General features: G+C 26.1%; 1 protein-coding gene across 1 annotated transcript; it reads left to right on the top strand.

Moving 5' to 3' along the window:
• Nucleotides 1-1,118: 1,118 nt before the first annotated feature.
• LOC122505280 (josephin-2) lies at nt 1,119-18,387 on the top strand. The gene is made up of 4 exons (XM_043616787.1): nt 1,119-1,602; nt 15,105-15,319; nt 15,601-15,781; nt 16,196-18,387. The coding sequence occupies exons 1-4, from the start codon at nt 1,549-1,551 to the stop codon at nt 16,454-16,456; spliced, it is 711 nt and encodes a 236-aa protein (XP_043472722.1). The 5' UTR covers nt 1,119-1,548; the 3' UTR covers nt 16,457-18,387.
• The last annotated feature ends 4,413 nt before the right edge of the window (nt 18,388-22,800 follow it).

Genomic DNA, 22,800 nt, shown 5'->3' with positions numbered 1-22,800 from the left:
TTAATTAAATCGAATTTACAAAAGTTCAGGAAAACGCAAAATAGGTTCGCGAACGTGAAGAATGAGATGGAAAAAGATATCAATATATTTCTGTCCTTTTCTGAATCATGTTTTGCATTCGCGAATGACGTTCGCGAAGCAGTTGTGCTTAGGCCTTTAAGGTCGAATGTTTATATTTGTCTAAAATTTGCAATAGACCATTTCATCTCGAATAATTTTGTCTCAATAATAATAATTATTATTTCCGGTCGGTCATTTTCCGAATATGACCGACTGTCATGGCGGACTGAGTTTGTGCATTCTTCATTTCCATTTCGAGATGAAAAGGTTTATTTCAAACAATGACCATTTCGTCGTTATGACAATTCTTACAAATGACCATTTGTGAAAACAAAAATTAGTCAAAATGGGAATTCCGGAATTTTAAATTTCAGTTTATTTAACAGTATTCTCCCAAATATAAGTTCAATTAAATCAAAATTTGGTTAAGAATTTCATAAAAATCGATTTTTCTTTTTTTGCTTTAAAATGTTCCTATACGAGATGAAAAGGAATAGTATCATAAAATTACTGTCTGGATTCACTGCAAAACGTTACAAAAACTTTAAACGAGTTTTTCTCGAAAACACATTTTTGAAAAGGGGAAAATACTTTTTTCGAAATTTACTAAACCGATTTTAAAAAACGAAAAACTATTCGACTCTTTATCTAAAAAACTACTCAACAATAAACCACTAAAATTTCATATTTTTACCTTCTGTTATTTTCTATGGGGGTAAATTTACTGAAAAAACTCAGCATTTTCTCGATTTTTTGAGAGAAATTGCAAAACATTAAAAAATAGTATTTGAAGCTGAATCCCGTTTGAATTTTTAATTTATGTAAAAGAAATTGCCCGGAAACTGTCTCTCCGCATAAAATATATGTATCTTTTAGAAGACATCACCTACAGTTGCAAAAATGAACTAAAAATACTCAAATTTTTTTTTTAATTCTCTCCTTGTAATATGTAACAATATCCAAAAGGAATTTTTGCAATAACTATAATACATTTTTTACAATAAGATTTTAAAAAAGTGTCTTTTTTACCAATTCTACACTAGAAAGTCCCTTTAAATAAAAATTCGGTTAAATGGAAATTCAAGTTAATTTAAATTCGATTAAACGAAAATTACATCACCGGAATATTTGAACAAATGAAATTTTTGGGGTTTATTTATGCACCTGGGAGATTTAAGTGTATAGGAAAGAAGTCGACTACACGTAAAGATTGACTGAGGCGCTAGTGTATTCAAAATTCCGAGTTCCGACCACCTGATGACTATAGGTATAGATAGTATTCATCATGTCATATCATACATTCAATGCATTGAGCTGAGCTCTGTGTCCGGTGTGTCGAACTCTCAAGTCGCGAACATAACAAGGTTATATTTATTGATTATTACTTCCCCATATAATTACTTGTGTACTTTTGAGAGTTCGCGTTATTCAAATATTGAAAAAATATAAGTAAACATTTTTTAACGAAGTAATAGTAATGTAGGAATCATGGTTTTTAACACAACCACTGATATGACTGCATCTATATATCATGAGCGACAGGTAACTTTATCTTATATTTATATTTACAATATATGGCATGCCCAATATATACCTATTTTCTTAACATAGGCTATTAATATCTCTATTAAATTTCATTTCTACTTAATTTCCTTGTAACTTGTAACTCAAATTTATATGTAGAGACACGCATTTAAATATATTTATATTAGAACAACATTGACTGAATACTATTATAATAATAAAGAAAATACCAATAAATTAGTTCCATGAAATTCTCTTTAGAAATTAAGTGTCAGTTTAGGTTAAGCATAACAGCGAATCAAGTGATATTTTTCTTGTTCTACTTCCTGGAAGTTTCAATAACACTTAAATTTGAAATATTTACATACTATAACTCTAGCATAATAATCTCACATCAAGGTTTGTTTTAACCTTCCGTAGACACACTGGGTCATTTCGATCTGGATATAAAGAATAAATTTAAAACTTATTTAATAAAAAATTTAATTCAAAAAAGTTTTAATGCAATTATTATTTTCAAAAATAACAAAATTCTTCACAAAGATTCAATTATTTTTAGGAATTTTAAATAAATTCTAAGCAAAATTCAATTATTTTTATAAATAACAATATTCATCACAAGAATTCAATTATTTTCAAAAGTAATAAAATACTTCAAAGAAATTCAATTATTTTTACAAATTTTAACGAATATCTCATCAAGAATAAATTCAATTATCCTTAAAAATAGCAAAATTTTTCGGCTAAAATTCGATTATTTTCAAAAATTTTAATAAAATTCTTTGCAAAATTTCAATTATTTTCAAAAGTTTTTCGTAATTCAATGATTTTCAATATTTACTATTTTCATAAAATTTATCAAAAAATTTAGTTATTGAAAAAAATTTTTGATACAATTTTACGAAAACATTCAATTATTTTTATAAATAATAAAATTTCATTTAGGAATTCAATTCATGGTAGAATTTTAAATATTTTTAATACAATTTAAAATAAAGTCCTTGAAAAATGGAATTACTCTTAAAATTTTTATTAAATCTCTACGAAAGAATTCAAAATTACTAAACATTCAATTATTCAATAAAATAATATAATTCGTTGCAATGATTGAATTATTTTCATAAATAACTTTTAATTCGTCACAGGAAATCAATTGTTTTCAAAAATTTTTAAATAATTCTGTAAAAGAATTCAATTATTTTAATAAACAATAAAAACCTTCCCATAAAATCAAATTTTTTAAGGAATTTTAATAAAATTCTTTTCCAAAATTCAATTATTTTGATAAATATAAAAATTCATTACAAGAATTCAATTCTCTTGAAAAGTAATAAAATAACTTTGCAGAAATTAAATTATTATCAAAATTTATTTAAAATTCTCATCAAGAATTAAATTATCTTTATAATTAGGTAGCGAAATTTTTGTCAAAAATGTTAAAAAAATTTTATCAAAATTTCAATTACTTAAGTAAAATTTAATAAAATTCTTTGCATGAATTCAATTATTTTCATAAATTATTATTTAAATTCTTCGGAAGAATTCAAGTATTTTTAAAAATTTTAATAAAATTCTTCAAAAAGTTTTCGATAATTATTTTCAAAAATTGTTATAAAATTCTTTAACCCGTTGCCTGTTTGCGACCCAACGTTGGGTCGTAAAAAAAGATGTCCCAGACTGTTTCCGACCCAACGTTAGGTCGTGAAAGTTTTAGCAAAAAATAGAAATTTGTTATTTAAATTATAAAATAAATTCTTTTATATCATTATTCACATACTATAGGTATCAATGATACCTATAGTGTGATAAAAAGTGATAAAAAAAATTGTTTATTATTTTTTAGTAATAGAACAATTTTAAAGATTTCGATGGACATTTTGGGGCACTAAAATGAATATTTTTCCAAACAGGGAAGGGGTTAATATAATAAATTTCAATAAAATTGTAATTAAATTTCTTAAAAGAAATCAATGATTTTTAAAAGTTGTTAATAAAATTTTTCGTAAAAATTAATTTCCAGGAAACATTCAATTATTAAATAAATTATTTATTTTTGTATTTAAATAGTTGAATTCTCGTAGAATTTTCTAATGAAAATTGATTTAAAAATGAATTTCGGTTAAAATTTTAGATAATAATTTAAACCGGCAGGCTTCGAAGTGACACACTTTTCCACTCTTTTGACATTTTTTTTGGTCAAGCCTACTTTTTGCTACTTATTTTGTCAAAAAGCTACTAAATGCTACTTTTTTCCAAAAAAAGGTAAAAAAAATTGACAGAATTCAAGAATTTTAGTTTTTTTGGTGAATTTCGTAGATTTCAAAAAGCCCGCCAAGTGAATTAAATTTATTATTGAACGCGTGATTATAATAATTACTAATAGTGGATGTTTATTAAATTACAACTTTTAACGTTTTGAATTTTTCGTATCTAATTTTAATAATTCTTTAAGCTTTTTAAAAAAATTAAAAACTCAATTTTTCATTTTTCAACATATAATTTAATAGTAATACCTTTTTGATTTTATAAAAGTTTCATCAAGTATAGAAAAAATCAATTAATTAAGAATAAAAACTTAATTCTTTTGGTTATATAAATTGTTTGATTTAAAATCCAAAATAATATTTATTTAACATGACTATTTATTATATTTTTTTTATTAGAATTAAATTACTCATAATTTATTATTGTACAAAATTATGGCTATGTGGATTCTAAAATTTAAAAAATTTATATGACTAAAAACAATCCATTTTTTCTATTTTGATAGTTGTTATTAGTAAATAATTACTAAAAAATGTTTACGTTTCATTTCTAAAAATTAGATGGCTGATAAAAAGTTATTGATAGTTTTTTAAAAAATAATAATGAGAAAAAAGGTGTTAATTTTACTTCTCAAAATTATAAGCCTGTTATTAAAAAACAAATTCCTATGAAAGCTCTTTTTTAAGTATTATTAGCGATTACATTTCATTATGTGCAAAATGTTATGAACAAGTGCGTTTTACTTTCTAATGTAAAATATCGACAAAAAAGCTATTATATTTTCATGTTTTATGTTTATATCAAAATTTAATAAAAATTTTGTGAATTCCTATTATTCTAGTATTTTTTTCTTTCAATTTTTTCAACAACAACATATATTCACTTAATTTTCTTACTTAAAAAACTAATTTTACTTCATTTTTAATATGCTACTTTTTTCAATTTAGAGGAAACTTTTTTCTTCCAAAATGCTACTTTTTCATACTTTTTCAGGGTGTCTACTGGTCCTTGAAGTCCTGGAATTCCTGGAAATGTCCTGGAATTTGAAAAAATGTCCTGATATGTCCTTAAATGTCCTGGATTTTGTACTTTTGTCCTTGAATTTTCAATATTTTGTTTTTCAACATTCAATAATTTAAAAATTTTACTCAAATTTAAAAAAATAATTTTTTGATCCATCAAAAAATAATTTCAATTTGTCATTTGATTAAAGAAACTGGTATCTACAATATTGATTTTTAACTTTTTTTATAATAAAATAAATATTTTTGTTCAAGTAGGTTAATTTAAATTATGTTAATCGTAATATGAAATAATATTACACAGGGTTGCCATAAAATTTTATTTTTGTTTTTCCCTGATTTCCAGACAAAATTTTCACTTTTTCCCTGACCCTGAAGAACATTAATAATTTCTCTTTTAAATAAATATTTAATCATTATTATTTTTCTATAGGAATTAAGATTCTTAAATTCAATAACTTATTACAGGGTGTCTAGCGTCCAGGAAAAACGGGAAAACCGGGAATTTGCCGGGAATTTAGTTCGACCGGGAAAAACCCGGGAAATTGCCGGGAATTGAAAAAAATATCCGGGAATTTTTGGAAATTTTCTCTAATTCATTAAAATCTATAAAAAAAATTTCAATTTAAGGTAGTTCTCCGGCTGCTACTCTTTTAAAAATTGATTTTCGATAGATTTTCTTCAAATTTTGAGGAAATATTTCTTCGGATGCCTTTTAAATGTGATAGAAACTTCAAAACCTTTTGCCATGTCAAAAAACGAGATATTGTGGTTGACATTTTTTATTTTTAACATAAACGCATGGAAAAGTGAAAGTTTGAACTTGAATAAGTCAAAATTTAGCATCGCAAAGGGTTTTGAAATTTTTACCACATTTAAAGGGCACCAAAAGAAACATTTCCTCAAAATTTGAAGAAAATAAATTTTTACAAAAGGTAGAAGCCAGAGAACTACCTTCAGTCTTATATTTTTCAAAAATGAAAAAAAGATATATTATAAGTATATAGGCAATTTCACGTTAAATTTCAGTCCACATTTTCAATTAGGATGAAAATATATTATTGTAAATATATTTTTTCATTTTTTATAGGTAACCAAATTTTTGGATTTTTAAAAGTAGACTCTAAAATCTATAACTCTAAAACTATTGAATTTAGAAAACTTATCTAATACATACTTACAAATAATAAGGATAGTTTGCAAAAAATATTTTGGTCCCCCTATAGAATAGAAAAATAAAGGATACGTATACCTTTTTTCTAAAAGGAATAAATAAAATATAAAGTAAAGAAGAAGAAGAAGGAAATCTTTACTTTTCTTTACTTTATTATACTTGGCTTAAAATGAAAAAGGAGTTATACACTCCATATACTATAAATAAAATATACTTGTGACGTAGAATTGATCGTATATTATTATTATTTATATAATTGTTGCGCATACATTTTTAACATTTTAAAGTCTTCAATTAAAAGTTTAATTATAAATCCTAATATTTTTAACTTATTGCAGTTGAACCTCAGTGACTTTTAATGTAAATATCTAAAAGAAGACATAAGTGCCATTGGATATTGCAAAATAATTCAAAAATAATCTTTTATCCACAAATATAAAAAAAATAATTGCAATTTCTATTATTTGAACTTTTGATTATCTGAACCAGATCCTGCCTGAATTAGTTCGTATAATTCAGTTTCCACTGTATTTAAAAAATTATGAAATTTTAATAGTATAGTCATTAATGTCTTAAAAATAAATCTGGGAATAATTTAGTTTTAGGTCGGGGAAATCCGGGATTTTGCCGGGAATTTGAAAATCATAATTCGCTAGACACCCTGTTATTAGAATATTACAATAAATTTAAAATGATTATTTTATTTCATAAGAATATTGTAACTAAAAATTCAAATTTTCAAAGATTTTAATTTTAACCCTTTTCAAAATTTAATTATTTCTAAAAATTCACGCTATAATGTTTTTAATATTCCATTATAAATTAAAATTTTAAGTGAAATTCATTTTTTAATCAATTTTTATTAGAAAATTTCCAGAGAATTTAATTATTTGAATAAAAAATAAATAATTTATTCAGTAATTGCATGTTTTTTAAAATTGTATTTTTATGAAGAATTTTATAAAAAAAATTTAATTATAATTGAATTCTTTCGGCGAATTTAAAAAAAAATGTAAGAATAAATGCAATTTTCTATCATTTTATTTAAAATTTTATAAAAATAATTGAAATTCTGCGATAAGTTTTGTTATTTATGAAAATAATTGAATTCTTGCAACGAATTTTATTAAAAATTTTTTTAAAGAATTAAATTCCAGTAAATAATTTTATTTGTAAAAATAATTGAATTCCAGAGAAAAAAATTATTATTTATAAAAATAATTACCTAATTTCTTGTGAAGAATTTTATTCAAATTTTTTTAAATAATTGAATTTTTCAGAATTTTTTAAAACTTTTGTAAAAATAATTGAATTTCATCAAGAAATTTCAATAAAAAATTGAAAATAATTGAAATCTGACAAAGAATTAAAAATAAAAAATTGAAAATAATTGAAATCTGACAAAGAATTAAAAATAATTTTTTTTTAAATAATTGAATTCCTGTGAAAATGTTTATTTTTGAAAAAAATTAATTTCTTGGGAAGAATTTTATTAAAATTTCTTAAATAATTGAATTGCTTAGAAGAATTTTATTTTTTACGAAAATAATTGAATTGTTTCGAAGAGTTTTACAAACATTTTGTGATAATAAGTATATTTCTAGAAGAAATGTTTTATTTTACGAAAATAATTGTATTCTATGACCGATTTTATTATAATTTTTCAAATCTATAAAGCATTTTATCAAAATTTTTAAAAATAATTCAATTCTCAAGAAAGAAAATAATTTATTTCTAACGAAGAATTTTATTCAAATTCTTTTTAATAATTGAATTCCCATAAAAAATTTATTTGTGAAAATAATTGAATTCTTAAGAAGAAATGTATTGAAAACAATTGAATTGTATAGGAAAATTTTATTAAAATTGCAATTTAATGAACTATATCTTGTAAAGAATGTTGTCAACATTTTTTTAAATAATAGAATTATTAATAGAATTTTATTTAAATTTTTCGAAATAATTGAATTTCTCAGACGATTTTTTTCAATTTGCTTTATATATTTGAATTCTTTCGAGAAACTTCATTAAAAAATTTTAAATAATTGAATTGATATGAAGAAATTTATAAAAGAAATTGGTAAGTAATTGAATTCCTGTTAAATTTTTATTAAAATTTTGTTTAAATAATAGAATTCTTTTGGAAAATTTTATTAAAATAGTAGATATAAAAAATAATTAAAATGAGGAAAATTTTTAAAAATAATTGAAATTTTGCCAAAAATTTTATTAAATTTTTTGAAAATAATTGAATTTTGGAGAAGAATTTTATTATTTATAAAGATAATTGGAATTTTGACGAGAATTTTTAAAAAATTTTGAACATAATTGAATTTACAAATCCAAACAAAATAACATCGTAATATGATTGAATTTATGCGAAGTTATTTAAAAGTTATTTAAAAAGAAATTATTGTCAAAAATAGAAAAAATTGAGGGAATTGTATTAGAATTCTTGGCAATTTCATAGTTTATAAGGCAAACAAAAAAGACACCAAAATTCAGAATTTCCCTATAAATTCTTAAAATTTAATTTTTTCCAGTACTTTTAGTAAAAATCTCTGACTTTTCCCTGAATTTCTTGAATTCCCTGACTTGTGGTAACCCTGTTACACATACAAATGTCCTGGAAAAATAAGAAATCTGTCCTGGAATGTCCTGAAAATGTCCTGGAATTTTAAGTCATATTTTCAGTAGACACCCTGTTTTTTTGGCCTGCTACTAGACTTCGAAGCCTGTAAACGCCTGTTTACAAGCCTGTTTCGAAGCCTGTTTACTTCTGTAAGCCTGTAATTATTAAAATTTTTGAAAGTTTAAAAACTTTCAAAATTTTTAATAATACGGAGTTTTTTATAAACTGTACCTACATCACCAATTTATAAAATTATTTTTAAAACAATTTAATTAAATATTGTTGTACTTTAACAGGGTTGTCACAGGTCAGCGAATGCAGGGAAAAGTCAGGGATTTCTATTAAAGTAGTGGAAACAATTTAAAAGTTTTGAAGAATTTTAATTCCTGTGGAAAAATAATATGTAATTGAATACTTATTTAAAATTAAGTTATTGATGTTTGCGAATAATTTTACAATTTAAGAAATTTGTAAGTAAATCTAATAGAATGTTTTTTTAAGTATCTTAAAATTTTTAGAGTGAATCAGAATATTCTTTAGGGTCAGGGAAAAAGTCAAAATTTTGTCTGGAAATCAGGGAAAAACAAAATTAATTTTTTCTGGCAACCCTGTTTAATATAAAATAGCTCGGACAATAATTGATCAAATTAGGCATTTTTTGAAAATTTTTGTTTTTAAACGTACTTTTCAATAAAAATATCAAACAAATATTTCAAAATAATTAACAATATGATAAGATTTTTAAGTTTTTAAAATAAAATGCCTTTCTTAACATGTTTAATGTGTCTATCGATTTTTTCAAAAGGTTTTATAATAAACTATCACTAAATTTACAATTTTTAAGGGGTCAAAACGGCCATAAAACGTATGTTTTTTTGAATAATTTTGACCCTTTTCCAAAAAAATTACTTTTGCCGTGGTCAAGATATTTTTTAACTGTTTTATCTAAAATCAAAATACAAAAAATTTCCTGTTAATGTGTGAATATACCTCGTGATTGAAAGAAGTGTTTTAAAAGAAATTTAAATTTGGATTTTTGACCCTTCATTCAATCACGTGGTATATTCACTCACTAACAGAAAATTTGTAATCTTTTTATTTTAGATGAAGCACTCCAAAGATATCTTGACTACCGCAAAAGAAATTTTTTTTGAAAGGGCAAACGATGCATTTATTTCAGAATTTTCAATTATTTATATCTGTATAGAATTTTGTTACCCATATTATTAAGGGGGTCACCCCATGTGGCAGACGTTTTTTAAGAGTTTTTTTGGGATTTTCTTTTTAAGAACCATGAAAACTTAGGACTTCAAAATTTTTACCATATATTCAGTTACATTTTAACAACAAATTCAAATTTTTGTAAGTAAAAATATTTTAATGATTCCGAATTATAAAACTGGAAAGTGATGATGATCATAAAAACGCCGTCTATCGGCGTCCACGTTCGCTTGGCAACTCCTTGTCTTCTCAGTGCTGTAACTTTCATAGGATGTCAAATATAAAAAATTCTCTTTACCCACATATTCTACACATATTGTAGATTTGATTTATGAAAAAAAAAATTTTTGATTTTTTGAACCCATCACACGGGGTGGCCCCCTTAAATAAGAAATAAGAATATGTTTGAAAATTTTCAAAATTGCAAAAATTACTCCATATTCAATTTTTCCATAAATTTTTTTTGAAAAATATTTATATTTCCGAAACTATTTAACGGATTTAGATATAAATTAAATATATGGGGCATTCTAAGCGAAAAGGACAACCAGAAATTTCTAATGGAAAATACTTGGCTGTTTCTATTTCAATTCATGCAGGGCGAATAGGTTGAAAATTCTAAATCAAGTTTAATGTTTTTAGAGCTAAACAGCTGACAAATTATTTTCAAATCTTTCTAGTTCTTACAAAAATAAATATTTTTCAATTTTTTTCTTGATTTTAGTAGTGTTTTTGATACTTTTTCTTTGTAAACTTAAAAATTTGAAATTTTTTGAAAATTAACAAAATGGCGGCCATTTTTTGAAAAATCTTGAAAAAACTCAATTTTCTCAGAAACATAATTTTTTATTTTTCTGAAAATTTTTTTGTGATTACCAGATAAAAATAGAAACTTTTTCCAAAATGTTTTATGTCCGCTAAAACTTTTTGGAAGTCGCTATAATTTTTTTCAGAAAATAACATCAAGTTAAAAGTTTGCACAAACAGTAGTCCTATTAGATACAATTAAAAATACCAAATATTATTAATTTATTTAAACAAATTTAAAAACTGGAGGGGGTCAAAGTTTAAATTTTTTGTCTTACATGGAATATTTGAAAAATTTGTAGTTTCTTTAAGTTTTTTTGCTGTTTTTCAGCACTTTCTAATGATGTAAACAAATTTAAAACACCTTTTTTACCTTAAGAATTCAATTAAAAAATAAAGGAGGAGGGTCTATAAGGCCTATTTTCGGCCCACTTCAAATTTTTATTTAAAAGCTTGAAATAAATTTTCCGCCAAAGAAAAATGATAATTATGATGATTGAAGGTTAAATGAGGGTATTTGGAGAATATTAACCCCTAAATAATAAGGGTTTTCGAATGTGAAATGGGTATAAATAAGGGTAAAAAAATTTTCAATTATGAATTAATTGGCTTGAAACTCGTTACTCAGGGGTTTTTGGGGTCGCTGATTACGAATCTGGTATTAGTTTTCCAAAATTCAAAATGGCGGATCCAATATGGCGGATGACTTTTTTAAAATATGAATTAATTCGCTTGAAAATCATTACTCGGGGGTTTTTAGGGTCGCTGATTACGAATATGATGTTAATTTTGAAAAACTAACATCAGATTCGTAATCCAGGACCCAAAAACCCCCGAGTGACAATTTTTATGACAATTAATTCATTTTTTAAAAAAGTCGTACACCATTTTGAATTTTGAAAAACTAACATCATATTCGTAATCAGCGACCCTAAAAACCCCCGAGTAATGATTTTCAAGCGAATTAATTCATGTTTTAAAAAAGTCGTCCGCCATATTGGATCCGCCATTTTGAATTTTGAAAAACTAACACCAGATTCGTAATCAGCGACCCCAAAAACCCCCGAGTGACAAGTTTCGAGCCAATTAATTCATAATTGAAAATTTTTTTACCCTTATTTTTTACCCATTTTTTATTCGAAAACCCTTATTATTTAAGGGTTAATATTCTCCAAACACCCTCATTTAACCTTCAATCATCATAATTATCATTTTTCTTTGGCGGAAAATTTATTTCAAGCTTTTAAATAAAAATTTTAAGTGGGCCGAAAATAGGCCTTATAGACCCTCCTCCTTTCATTTTTTTATCAAATGGACATTTTTGATTTTTTAAAAATTTTTTTCATAAAGGTGAGGTTTTTTCCTAAAAAAATGTGTAGGTCAAAACGTGGGACAAGAACTTTTAACTGGTCAAAATATACATTTACTTCTGCAGTCTACTGCCCCTACGCGTTGTTGGGCTGTATATTGTTTCTAACAATTGAAATAAATTATTTTATGCTTTATTAATTATCTGGTGATCATATTGGATAAATTTTAATTGATTTAGATCATGTGCAGCAACGGAATAAGAAAAAATAACGTCCTTTTTTAAAAAAATGTATTAATTTGTTAACTTTGATTAAAAAGAAAATTATAAACAATTAAAATCCCAAAAATCGGCCTCGAGGGATGTCCCCTTTGATTTAAAACAAAGAAAACTTAAATCTGTTCAAAAATTGTAAGCTGTAGACATTTTTTAATAGTAAATTGTACAAAAAACTCCACTGTGGCCCGGTGCACTGGAGAAGTAAATGTTTAATTTGACCAGTTAAAAGTTCTTGTCCGACGTTTTGACCTAGGGGAGAGTGGGCTACATTGAACCAGCGTCAACAGTGAACCACTTAAATTTTCTGAGAAATGACTGATTGTGAGTGAAATTTTTTCTTATTCAATAAATATAAGGGAAGTGTTCCGGTTGTGGGCACCTTTTTGTTCTTGCCTCATAACATTTGTCCATGTGCATATTATACAAATATATGTGTACAAATTTAAAGCTAGAGGTCTAAGGTGACTGTCAGTGAAGGAATTTAATTGATTCCTTTAAATAAAAAAGTTTTATTAGAAATTTAGTGAAATGGAAATTTTTTGACAAAAAAATGTTTGTACCCGGTTGTGGGCCCCCTTGAAAAATCCGCTAAAAATGGAAAAATATTAAAGGAAACCAACACAAATAAAGAAGAAATGAAAGTTTCTTTATTTTAAGAGAATTTGCCGGGATAAAGAACAAAAATGATGACACGTTTTCACACTATGCTCATCGCTAACAAAAGCATAATGCTTGCATGTGAAGTAGCTAGTACTAATGCACTGAACGACTATATTCATCGCATTTAATCGAGTTTGCGGCTGTCAATTTCCTTGGCAGAAAGTTTAGATAGATGAGACAGTAGTCCACATCATTTTCAGATGGTAGAGCCACCTTAACATAAAGGTGCCCACAACCGGGAATGACAGTCATTTTTTAAAAAGACCAACACATTTTGTGATGCAGGATTTTGGTTAAACACGAAGGTAAATCACAAAATATAATGACAATACTGCAAAAAAAATTAAACCCTTTTTTTCTGAACGAATCTACACCCATATGTTGCTCTTCGAAAACAATACAAAATTACTTTTTTATTTATTTAATGCAAATTTTCTTTATTATGCTCACAGCTATTACACAAATGCATATATATTTGTTTCGTTATCAATACGAAAAGTCCGTATTGTCAACGAACACGACTTGCAATACTTAGATCAGTAAAGTCTGCTTGCCGTCGAAGTTAAACCTGAGAAGAACAATTAAATACTTTTTTAAAATTTGCAATGCCATTAACAGGATTTTACCGATTTAAAAAAATAAGTGTCAAATATTTTTCTATACAGTATATGTACACGGAGTATCAAAAAATTTGGCGAGTGAAAGTTGCGAGTAGTGTTATTTGTTAGTGTATTAAATAAATAACTTCATGGAAGTTTGCAGTGTAATATTACTGCAGTATTGCCGCGTTAATTTAAAACCCTTAACACGATGTGCATTTACATTTTATTACACTGTGATTGGGCATATACATATTTTGTTACCTATGTTTAGCATATATTTGAAAATAACTCCTCTTTCTAAAAAATATTTAGTAATATTTAATTTAACGTTAAACTTTCGCAGCAAGCTTTCTGGAAATTTGCAAGTTTACCTATTAAAGTTTCAGGACGCTTGCATTACAAACGTCAGTTCAGTATAAATCTATGTATCTCAAAAACGAGTGCAAGATGAAGTTAACTCACAAATTAATGCAAGACAATTCTAATTCATTCTTTAGTTCAAGATAATGCTATCTCAAAATCCAATGCATTAAAATGATTATTAATTAATATAATCAAAAATTTTAATAGAATTTTTACTCATACATATTAACTATTTTTAAAATTATTATATTTCACATTTTGATAAAAAAATTTAGTACAATTCCCTCACAGTATGGGATATCCCATTTCCATATCTGTCCTTAAAATTCTTGTACATGATCCTGTAGTTGGCATCTCTGTCCTGTACAAGATCTTGTATAAGAATTTGTACTAGATCAAATATTTAAAAATTGTGTTGTACCAAAATGATAATAATAGTACTTGTACAAGTTGTTGTATATGTTCTCGTACATGTTCACTTATGTCTATATGTAGCAAAAAATTAAAACTTTATAAGCTGCGAAGTAGTTTTTAGCCATCACAACTGAAGAGTCTTATATATTGTTAGTTATTAAAATCGTGCTCCTCAAAAATCATAGATTCATTCGACTCATTAACGTCGGCAAGAGAACCAGGATTAGGATTTATAGCTCCATCGTCTGTTGGGATCACCGATAACAGTGAGAAGATCAGAAGGTGCACTAGAGGACTCTTTTGAAGAAGCAAAATTAGAATTAACGTTCTCATTATTAGCCTTCTTTGAAATCTGTTTTAGTGATTCATTAGATTCATTGTGTTAGTTAGGCCTATTCGTGTAGGAGTAGGGTAGAGGGAGGTCTGAGCGTTTGTGTTTTGAAGTTTGTGTAAAAGATCCAATAGAAAATAATATCTGATCTCCTTAATCAGTAAATTTAGGAGAAATGTTCATACCAGTTAGGAAGTCCGTTTTGCTTGCAGGTGTGGATATAGCTCGACTATTGTTGGATAAAATGTAAAAAAACACTATTACTCCTTAGTTCCAGATATACTGTACAGAAATGCGTCATCTACTTGATTCCATGCTTAAACCTTTAAATTAAATATTTTTTTAGTCTTGACCAGGATTCTTGCATTCTGTCCTACTGTGCTTCGAAGACAACAGACTTATAACGAAAACCAACCAACATTAATTTTATTTTGTTTACAGGTTAAAGAACTATGCGCATTACATGCTTTAAACAATTTATTTCAAGAACGAGGCTTCAGCAAGCAAGAACTAGACCAAATTTGTTACAGTTTAAGTCCAGACGTATGGATAAATCCTCACAAATCTTTGCTTGGTCTTGGCAATTATGACATTAACGTTATTATGGCAGCATTGCAAAGAAGAGGCTGTGAAGCTGTTTGGTTTGATAAGCGAAGGTATAGATATTTAAAATTCAAATTTTCTTATTATATTTAAAACTTTTTATTATTTTATTTTTCATACAAACTTGTTAATTTATTTCTCCTTTTCTAATACGGGAAGCAAAGATTTCAAGATGTTTAAAATGTTAATGCTTCATTTAAAAAGTGATTTATATGGATTGTTAATCACTGTTTTGTTTTCAATTAAAATTTGTATCAGGGTAGATAAAGCTCGTAGAGTTTGTAATATATGTTACCTAATAAAATTAATTTTTAATTTTCTTTCTCACCTTTAGAGATCCAAGTTGTCTATGTCTTAAAAACATCCAAGGTTTTATATTAAACGTTCCAACGGAATATAAATTAGGATTTGTATTGTTGCCATTGAAAAGACGTCATTGGGTTGCTCTTAAAAAAATTGACGGTGCTTTCTACAATTTAGACTCCAAATTAGATGCTCCTCAACTTATCGGAAAGGTATATTTGCATGAATTTATCTTTTTATTTGAAAAAAATTAATTAGAGTTGGAGATGGATGAACATAAATACTTGAGATATAACAATAAATACATATTTATTGTGACGTTATTATTAGGTATATAATTTTAATTAAATTACGATCTACTAGTGAGTCTTAAATGTGTAGTCAATTACAAGTAATAACCAAACCACCATCAGTCACAACCATAGCGCCACCAGTAATAACCATACTACCACTTTTGTACTTTCGTATACCCTACGACCTTAGATGTGCCAATAAGTGCCTTGAGGTTATCCCCAAAGTGATGTTCAGTCTTTAATACTATTGAATATATCTTGAGATTGTTTTTTAAATTAAATTTATAATCGTTTTCTATTTAAAAAAAAATTTTTAAATCTTAATATTTACAGGATTCTGAATTATTGGCTTACCTAAAAGACCAAATAGACAGTAGAGAAAAAGAATTATTTCTGGTTGTTTCAAGAGAAGTGGACAGTAATCAAGGTTGGTTATGTGAAGCAGGACAGATGAAGGAATGCTCAGAAGTTGATAGGCATTCTATTACGTATATAGAAGATGGATTTTCTTCGAACATTGATTTAAAAAAGTCGGTTCCTGAAGTTATTTTAAATGATAATGAACACTTTCAAAATAACCAAATTTCTAGATAGTCCTAATGAATTTCTTTTTTTTATATCTAAATTTCAGTGAAAATGATAGTAAAATATAACAGCGACAATAGAGCAAAGAATTTAACAAGTTAAATAAACAGGACATATGGCGATCAGTATTTAGCACAAAAAGTGGAAAGTAAGTGGATAATTCCTGCAATACTGGCGTCAAATTTATTTGCACAAAATTAAATTGGTGCACTTTTTGTAATACGTCGAAAATGACGTCGAAAATTTTATATGTGTTGATAACGGCAATGTAATGTCGCTAATAGCTATAGTTTATTTTAGCTCTTTATATGTATACTATACTTAAACAAATTTTTTACATAAGATACCATTATTTCCCAGAAAAAATATGTCTAATTGTAACTTTGTCATAATTGATTCAAAAGCTGATTTGTGTTCTCCATAAACACCCCACGTAACGATCCATTTCAAAAAAATTTTCATATCAAAGTTCTAACGTCTGAATAATATAGTTTATTTGCTTGCAACAATCCAATCTTGCTGTATTGAACTACAATAATTCTATTGTTCAAAATTGCTAATGGGTTGGAAGTCTGTAGCTTATTACAACCCCCACAGCACCGAAACTTTCCTAAAAATTTATTAAATATTTACTTGCAATATTCGGAATATTTAATTGCTATGTTTATTGAAAGTTGTGTACAGATTTAAATGTCCCGATTAAATAAATGTTTAGCGCGAAGCTTTCCTGAACATTTCCTGAACATGAAATTACATCTTCGCATAATTATAATTATGCGATTTTTAGGAAAGTTTCGGTGCTGTGGGGAAAATAACAAAACCATTTTGAATTTTAGAAATCTGGCTAGTATTTCAAAAATGGCCTAAAGCCATTGAAAACGACTTTTTTACCTTTAATCTGCGTATAATTATAAAATGTTTCTCGATCAAATTTATAATGAAGAAAAGAAGTGTGGCCTACTTAAGAAAGTATGCCTTGTATTTCCTTTCTAAATTTGAAATTAAAAAAATTTTATTGATTTTAAATATATTTTAACCCGTTATCTATAAAAGTTTATAAAACGAAATCGAACTAAGCAGAAGAAATTAAATCTGCAAATACATAACTGTTCTGAACTAACAGATGCACTGTTGTATACACAGATACCTACACCGTTCATTCTAAAAGCGTTAAAAATAATTAACATTTCTGGAGTTTATTCTGAAATGTTAACATTATTTTCAAAAATTCAGTTTCCTAAAGACATAGGTATAAATGAAATTATACATGTACGTACGATAACCGCAAATTGAAAAGCATAATTTAATAGTGTTATATGCAGCAAAATAACTTATTTCATGTATTATACGAGGTATCTCAGAAAGAAGAGGTGAATTGAAATGAAAACTCCCCTTTAGCATAAATAATTCAACACTGTCCTTTAGAATCATGATTCAGTTCACGAATAGAATGAAATGAAAGCAAGAATTGAGTAGAATTATTCTATTTACAAAATGTAATTACTGTAATTATTGGAATTGATGTACATTTATTTGTACTGAATTTTTTACAGTAAAACTAAAATTAATTTAACGAATTCAATTGGTAAATGAATTTTTATATACATTTTTCATAAATGTATAAATATTAATATATTTAAAAGAAACTCAGATAGCATGTAATGTTGCAAAAATCTTGCGGGAAGCTTACCGGGAAAGTTTTGCAAGCTTCAAATTTTTCAACGTGTAAACTGATATTTAACCATTTCGTGCTCCCGGGAAACTCAGCGAGTGGATTTTGTTAAAACTTGTGATTTGAAAGTTTTCGAAGTCATTGATTACGAATCTAAAGTCAGATTTAAAAAAATTAAAAATTGTGACCCCGAAAACCACAGAATAACAAGTTTTAACGTTTTAAGTGAATTTGATAAATTTTGAAAAAATGACCGCCATTTTGAATTTTTAAAATCTGATTTTAGATTCGTAATCAGATACCCCGAAAACCCCCTTATTTTCTAATTAATTTAAATGAATAATAATAATTATTATTATTCTATTTATAAAATGTAAATAGAATAAAAAACAAGCAACTTTAGATCTTTGAAGAAACTAACGAAGATAAAGATTAAAAAACCTTTTTATTTTATGTCAACGTTTCAAGCTTTAGCAGCAGCTCATGCTCAGGACTAAAACTGAAGATTTTTGCAAGACTACATGCTATCTGGGAATTTTAAACTTTTTTTAAACATTTGAATGCCAATTAAACGTTTCTATATAACGCTTACACTGAAATACTTTTATAACAACTATAAACACTTTATAAAAAACAATGTAACTTCACTTTTGTGCCTATATGGAAAAATGCTTTTTTATATACATATGCTGAAATGTAGATTGGAATTTGACTTAATGAAAAATCCATGTATAGCTTTTATGAATAAAATAGAATTATTTCAGCTTTAAATGTAATTCACTGAAAATAATTAGAATTGAGACCAACTTGGAGGATGATTTGATGTATAGAAATATTTTAATTATTTTCAACTTCAATTCAGTAGGAATAATTAATTTGAGTCGACATTTGGTAGGATTAAAAGTATTTGAAATTCCACAACATTAGGAATTTGTTTTACTCATTTGAATCAACCTCTTCTTACCGGGATTTTTAAGAATCGAAACCGAATTAATGAAGTCACTTTTATTATTTATTTATAACAATATCGTCCGAAATGGAAATGAAACATTCTTGTTAATAATTTTATTATTCAATGGTTTATTGTATAATGAATATCAAACGTTTCATTGTTTTAAAATTATACAAGAGTTTTACGATAATAATGTCCTGTTTTTATAGTGATTAATTGTTGTATCGTAACCCATATTTCCCTAGCTTACAGTTAAAAAATGCATAATGGGATTATAACATTTTCACAAATTCATTACAATCCTAAAATGATGAAAAAACATTTATTTTCGCTTTCTAAATTTGCTGTCACCTTTTAGAAACTGTATCCAATATCTCTTGAAATTGAAAAACAAATAAATCATTGTTACTTTTTATAATGTAAAAGTTTCCAGAAGTCGAAAAATTTCCTATACATTTCTAAAATAATAAAATAATAGAAATAATTTTCACATTCTGTAGTTGCTGTTTCACTCATAGAGAGGAAATAATTGACACAAAACACTAACGATAAATTAAAAAAAAATGTGAAGTATTTAATTTCTTTCCCCGAGAATTATTGTAATAATCCCTTAAAATGTATGGAAAAATAGCTTTAATTTAATGTTTTGTTCTAAACAAATTTCTTTATGCAATATGTAATACCAAAGTATGTTTTTCTTTCAATTACAGTATTATTTGAAAATGTGATATAACATGTGTGATTAATTGAATACGATAATAAAGTTTTTATATTTTCTGTTATTTTACAACAAACCTTTATTCCGTTCCTATGTAAAATTATTCTAGAAAACCCCTTTTTTCGAAATTCTGTGTGAAAAATGTTATCTTATAGTTTACGAATTATTTTTCAAACATGGGATTAAATTCATTACAGAAAAAAAGAAATATTTCAAGAAGGGTAAGTATTTTATTTACTTATATTATTGTGAAGATACTATCAATATAATCTAACTTATTACCAAAAAAGTATTAATAATTATATAACCATCAATAATCTATTTTCTTTTGCATTTATAAACATTTCCAGCATTTTTTAAACTTTAAATATTTATATCATATGTACATTCTTTCAAAAACTTAAAAAATTTACTTATTGATTTTAAAACAATTTTAATTAACTAATAGATAATATTGGTCTTTTTAAAAAAATTGTTGTTTTAGACAAATTTATGTTTATTTAAGTAATTCATGTCTACGTTGTAAAAAAAATGATTTTAAAGTTAATGATTATCATTGATATTAACAATACTCAAAAGTTATCGATATTTAAGTAGAGCTTTAAAATGTTAAATTCGTTCAAAAAGGTTCTATTTTTTTGCAGAAATAAGCCATTTATTTGTTTATAAAGTTAATAATTTCTTATAACAAATGTAATTGTTTGAGCTAATAAATTTTTTTAATTTTTGAAAGAATGTACATATGATATAAATATTTAAAGTTTAAAAAATGCTGGAAATGTTTATAAATGCAAAAGAAAATAGATTATTGATGGTTATATAATTATTAATAACAATGATAATTGTTAACTTTCAAATCATTTTCTTACAAAATAGACATACATTACTTAAATAAACATAAATTTGTCTACAAAAAAACAATTTTTTAAAAAAAAGACCAAAGTTATCTATTTGTTAATTTAAATTGTTTTTTTAACAAATTAAATAAACTGTATTATGCATTATTATTTGTCAGGTGGTCAGACTAGACTAATTTAAATGGATTTCGATCTTGTGCAATGGAAAAATAAAAAATAAACAGTATTTTATACAAAAATATTTTAAATCGTTAACTTTGAGTAACAAAAAAATAAATAAACAATTAAAAATTCAAAAATCGGTTTGAAGAGATCTCTTAGAAATTTTATCCTCTTTCATTTAAGACCAAGAACATCAAAATCCAATAAAATTTGTAGGCTCTAGACAATTTTGAAGAGTAAAGTGTAAAAATCCCACTGTGAGGCGTCCCGGGTAAAAGATACTGCGCTGGCACTGAAACGTGGTCGCGCTTCCACAAAAATTGCAATATCTCGAAAACTATTAAAGTCTCCATCGTTTTCTTTTTTGTAAATGAAAGGTGAAATTATAAGGAATATTTTATTATATATCGAAAAATACTCAAAAATCGGTCCCGTGCTTAATAAATCGATTCAAAAAATTTTTTCTTACTTTTTTTTTTGAAAAAAACAAAAATTTTTTTTTCTTTTGAAAAATTCTGAAAGGACATGATTTTAACTTTAACATATTTAAATTTTATTAAAATCCGTTAAATTGTTTCGGAAATATTCACATTTGAAAAAAATCTTATAAAAAAATTCAAAATGGCGTAAGGGGCCGTACACATAATACGTCACGCGATTTTTGACCATTTTTAACCCCTCCCTCCCCCTATGTCACACTTCGTCACAAACCTTGAACCCCCCCCCCTCCCCTATAACGTCACGTCACACACGTAAATTTTAATGTGAATTTTATACATTTGACATTATATATTATATCCTACACTCAAAATTATTGAATCAGTTAAAAATATTTTTTTCTGACAATTAGTTAAAAATAACTGATGTTTCAATACAATTTTTTTTGATTAATTCATTTAGTCACGTTTAACTACCTACATCCCACATAGCACAATAATTTTCTGCAAATTTGCGGCAAGTTTTCAAAGCCAAATTTGAAAACTTGCCTGGCAAATTTGCAGCAAACTTGCGGTAAATACCAAAATGTCCGTTTGGTGGCAAGTTTGCAGAGCAAATTTGCAGAAAACTTGCGTGGCAAACTTGCAGATAATTTTGTAGTAAACTTGAGGAAAATTTGCAGCAAACTTTCAAAAAACCTAAAAATTTCAAAAAAAATCTTTTTGTATTCAAAATGTAAGTATTTTGATAAACGTTGCCTTCCCTAACAGGGAAGGTGACATAAATGTAGTGCGCAGCTCTAGATGTCATAGAAAACTACTGCGCATGCATTTAACATTTACTTTGCCATGCAAATTTTCTGCAAATTTGCTCTGCAAACTTGCCACCAAACGGACATTTTGGTATTTACCGCAAATTTGCCAGGCAAGTTTTCGAATTTGGCTTTGAAAACTTGCCGCAAATTTGCAGAAAATTATTGTGCTATGTGGGATATCACCGAAACTTTCCTAAAAATTTATTAAAGATTTACTCGCAAGCTTAGAAATATTTAAATGCAAAGTTTAGTGAAAATTGTGTAAAGATTTAAATATCCCACTTCAATAAATGTTTAACGCGAAACTTTCTTGAAAATATTCACGAAATTATAGTCGAAAATGTAATTAAAATGTTCAGGAATGTTTCAAGCTATCCCAGTAAAAAAAACTAATTCAAATGAATTGAAACGAATTAACATTTTTGGTAGGCTCCAATTCGTATTTGTCACAAAGCGGGATTCACTCACGCTCTTTGTATATTCAATTCAATATGTACCAATTTGTCCAAACGAATTCGCATTCGAAAGAAATGGCCAAGGAATGCATTGAATTCGTGCTAACGAATTGAAAAAAATTAAAGGCTCAAAACTTGTCCAGTGAATTGGTACGGATAGAAGGTTCGGAAGTTCAATACAGTTTCACGAATTCAGGAAAATTGCATCATGGCTCCAATTCGTATTTGTCACAAAGCGGGATTCACGAAAGCTCTTTGTGAATTCTTTTTAATTCATTTCAATTA

Source organism: Leptopilina heterotoma, unplaced genomic scaffold (assembly GCF_015476425.1).
Source record: "Leptopilina heterotoma isolate Lh14 unplaced genomic scaffold, ASM1547642v1 Lhet_351, whole genome shotgun sequence".
In the NCBI taxonomy this organism is placed as follows: Eukaryota; Metazoa; Arthropoda; class Insecta; order Hymenoptera; family Figitidae; genus Leptopilina; species Leptopilina heterotoma.
The sequence above is the reverse complement of the archived record's forward strand: the minus strand, read 5'-3'. Positions and strand labels throughout refer to the sequence as shown.

Excerpts from the sequence above, each read along its gene's own strand:
- LOC122505280 (XM_043616787.1), top strand. The coding sequence starts at position 1,549 with ATGGTTTTTAACACAACCACTGATATGACTGCATCTATATATCATGAG. Across the intron at positions 1,603-15,104 it reads CTATATATCATGAGCGACAG|GTTAAAGAACTATGCGCATT; the intron begins GTAACTTTATCT and ends TTTTGTTTACAG. Across the intron at positions 15,320-15,600 it reads GTTTGGTTTGATAAGCGAAG|AGATCCAAGTTGTCTATGTC; the intron begins GTATAGATATTT and ends TCTCACCTTTAG.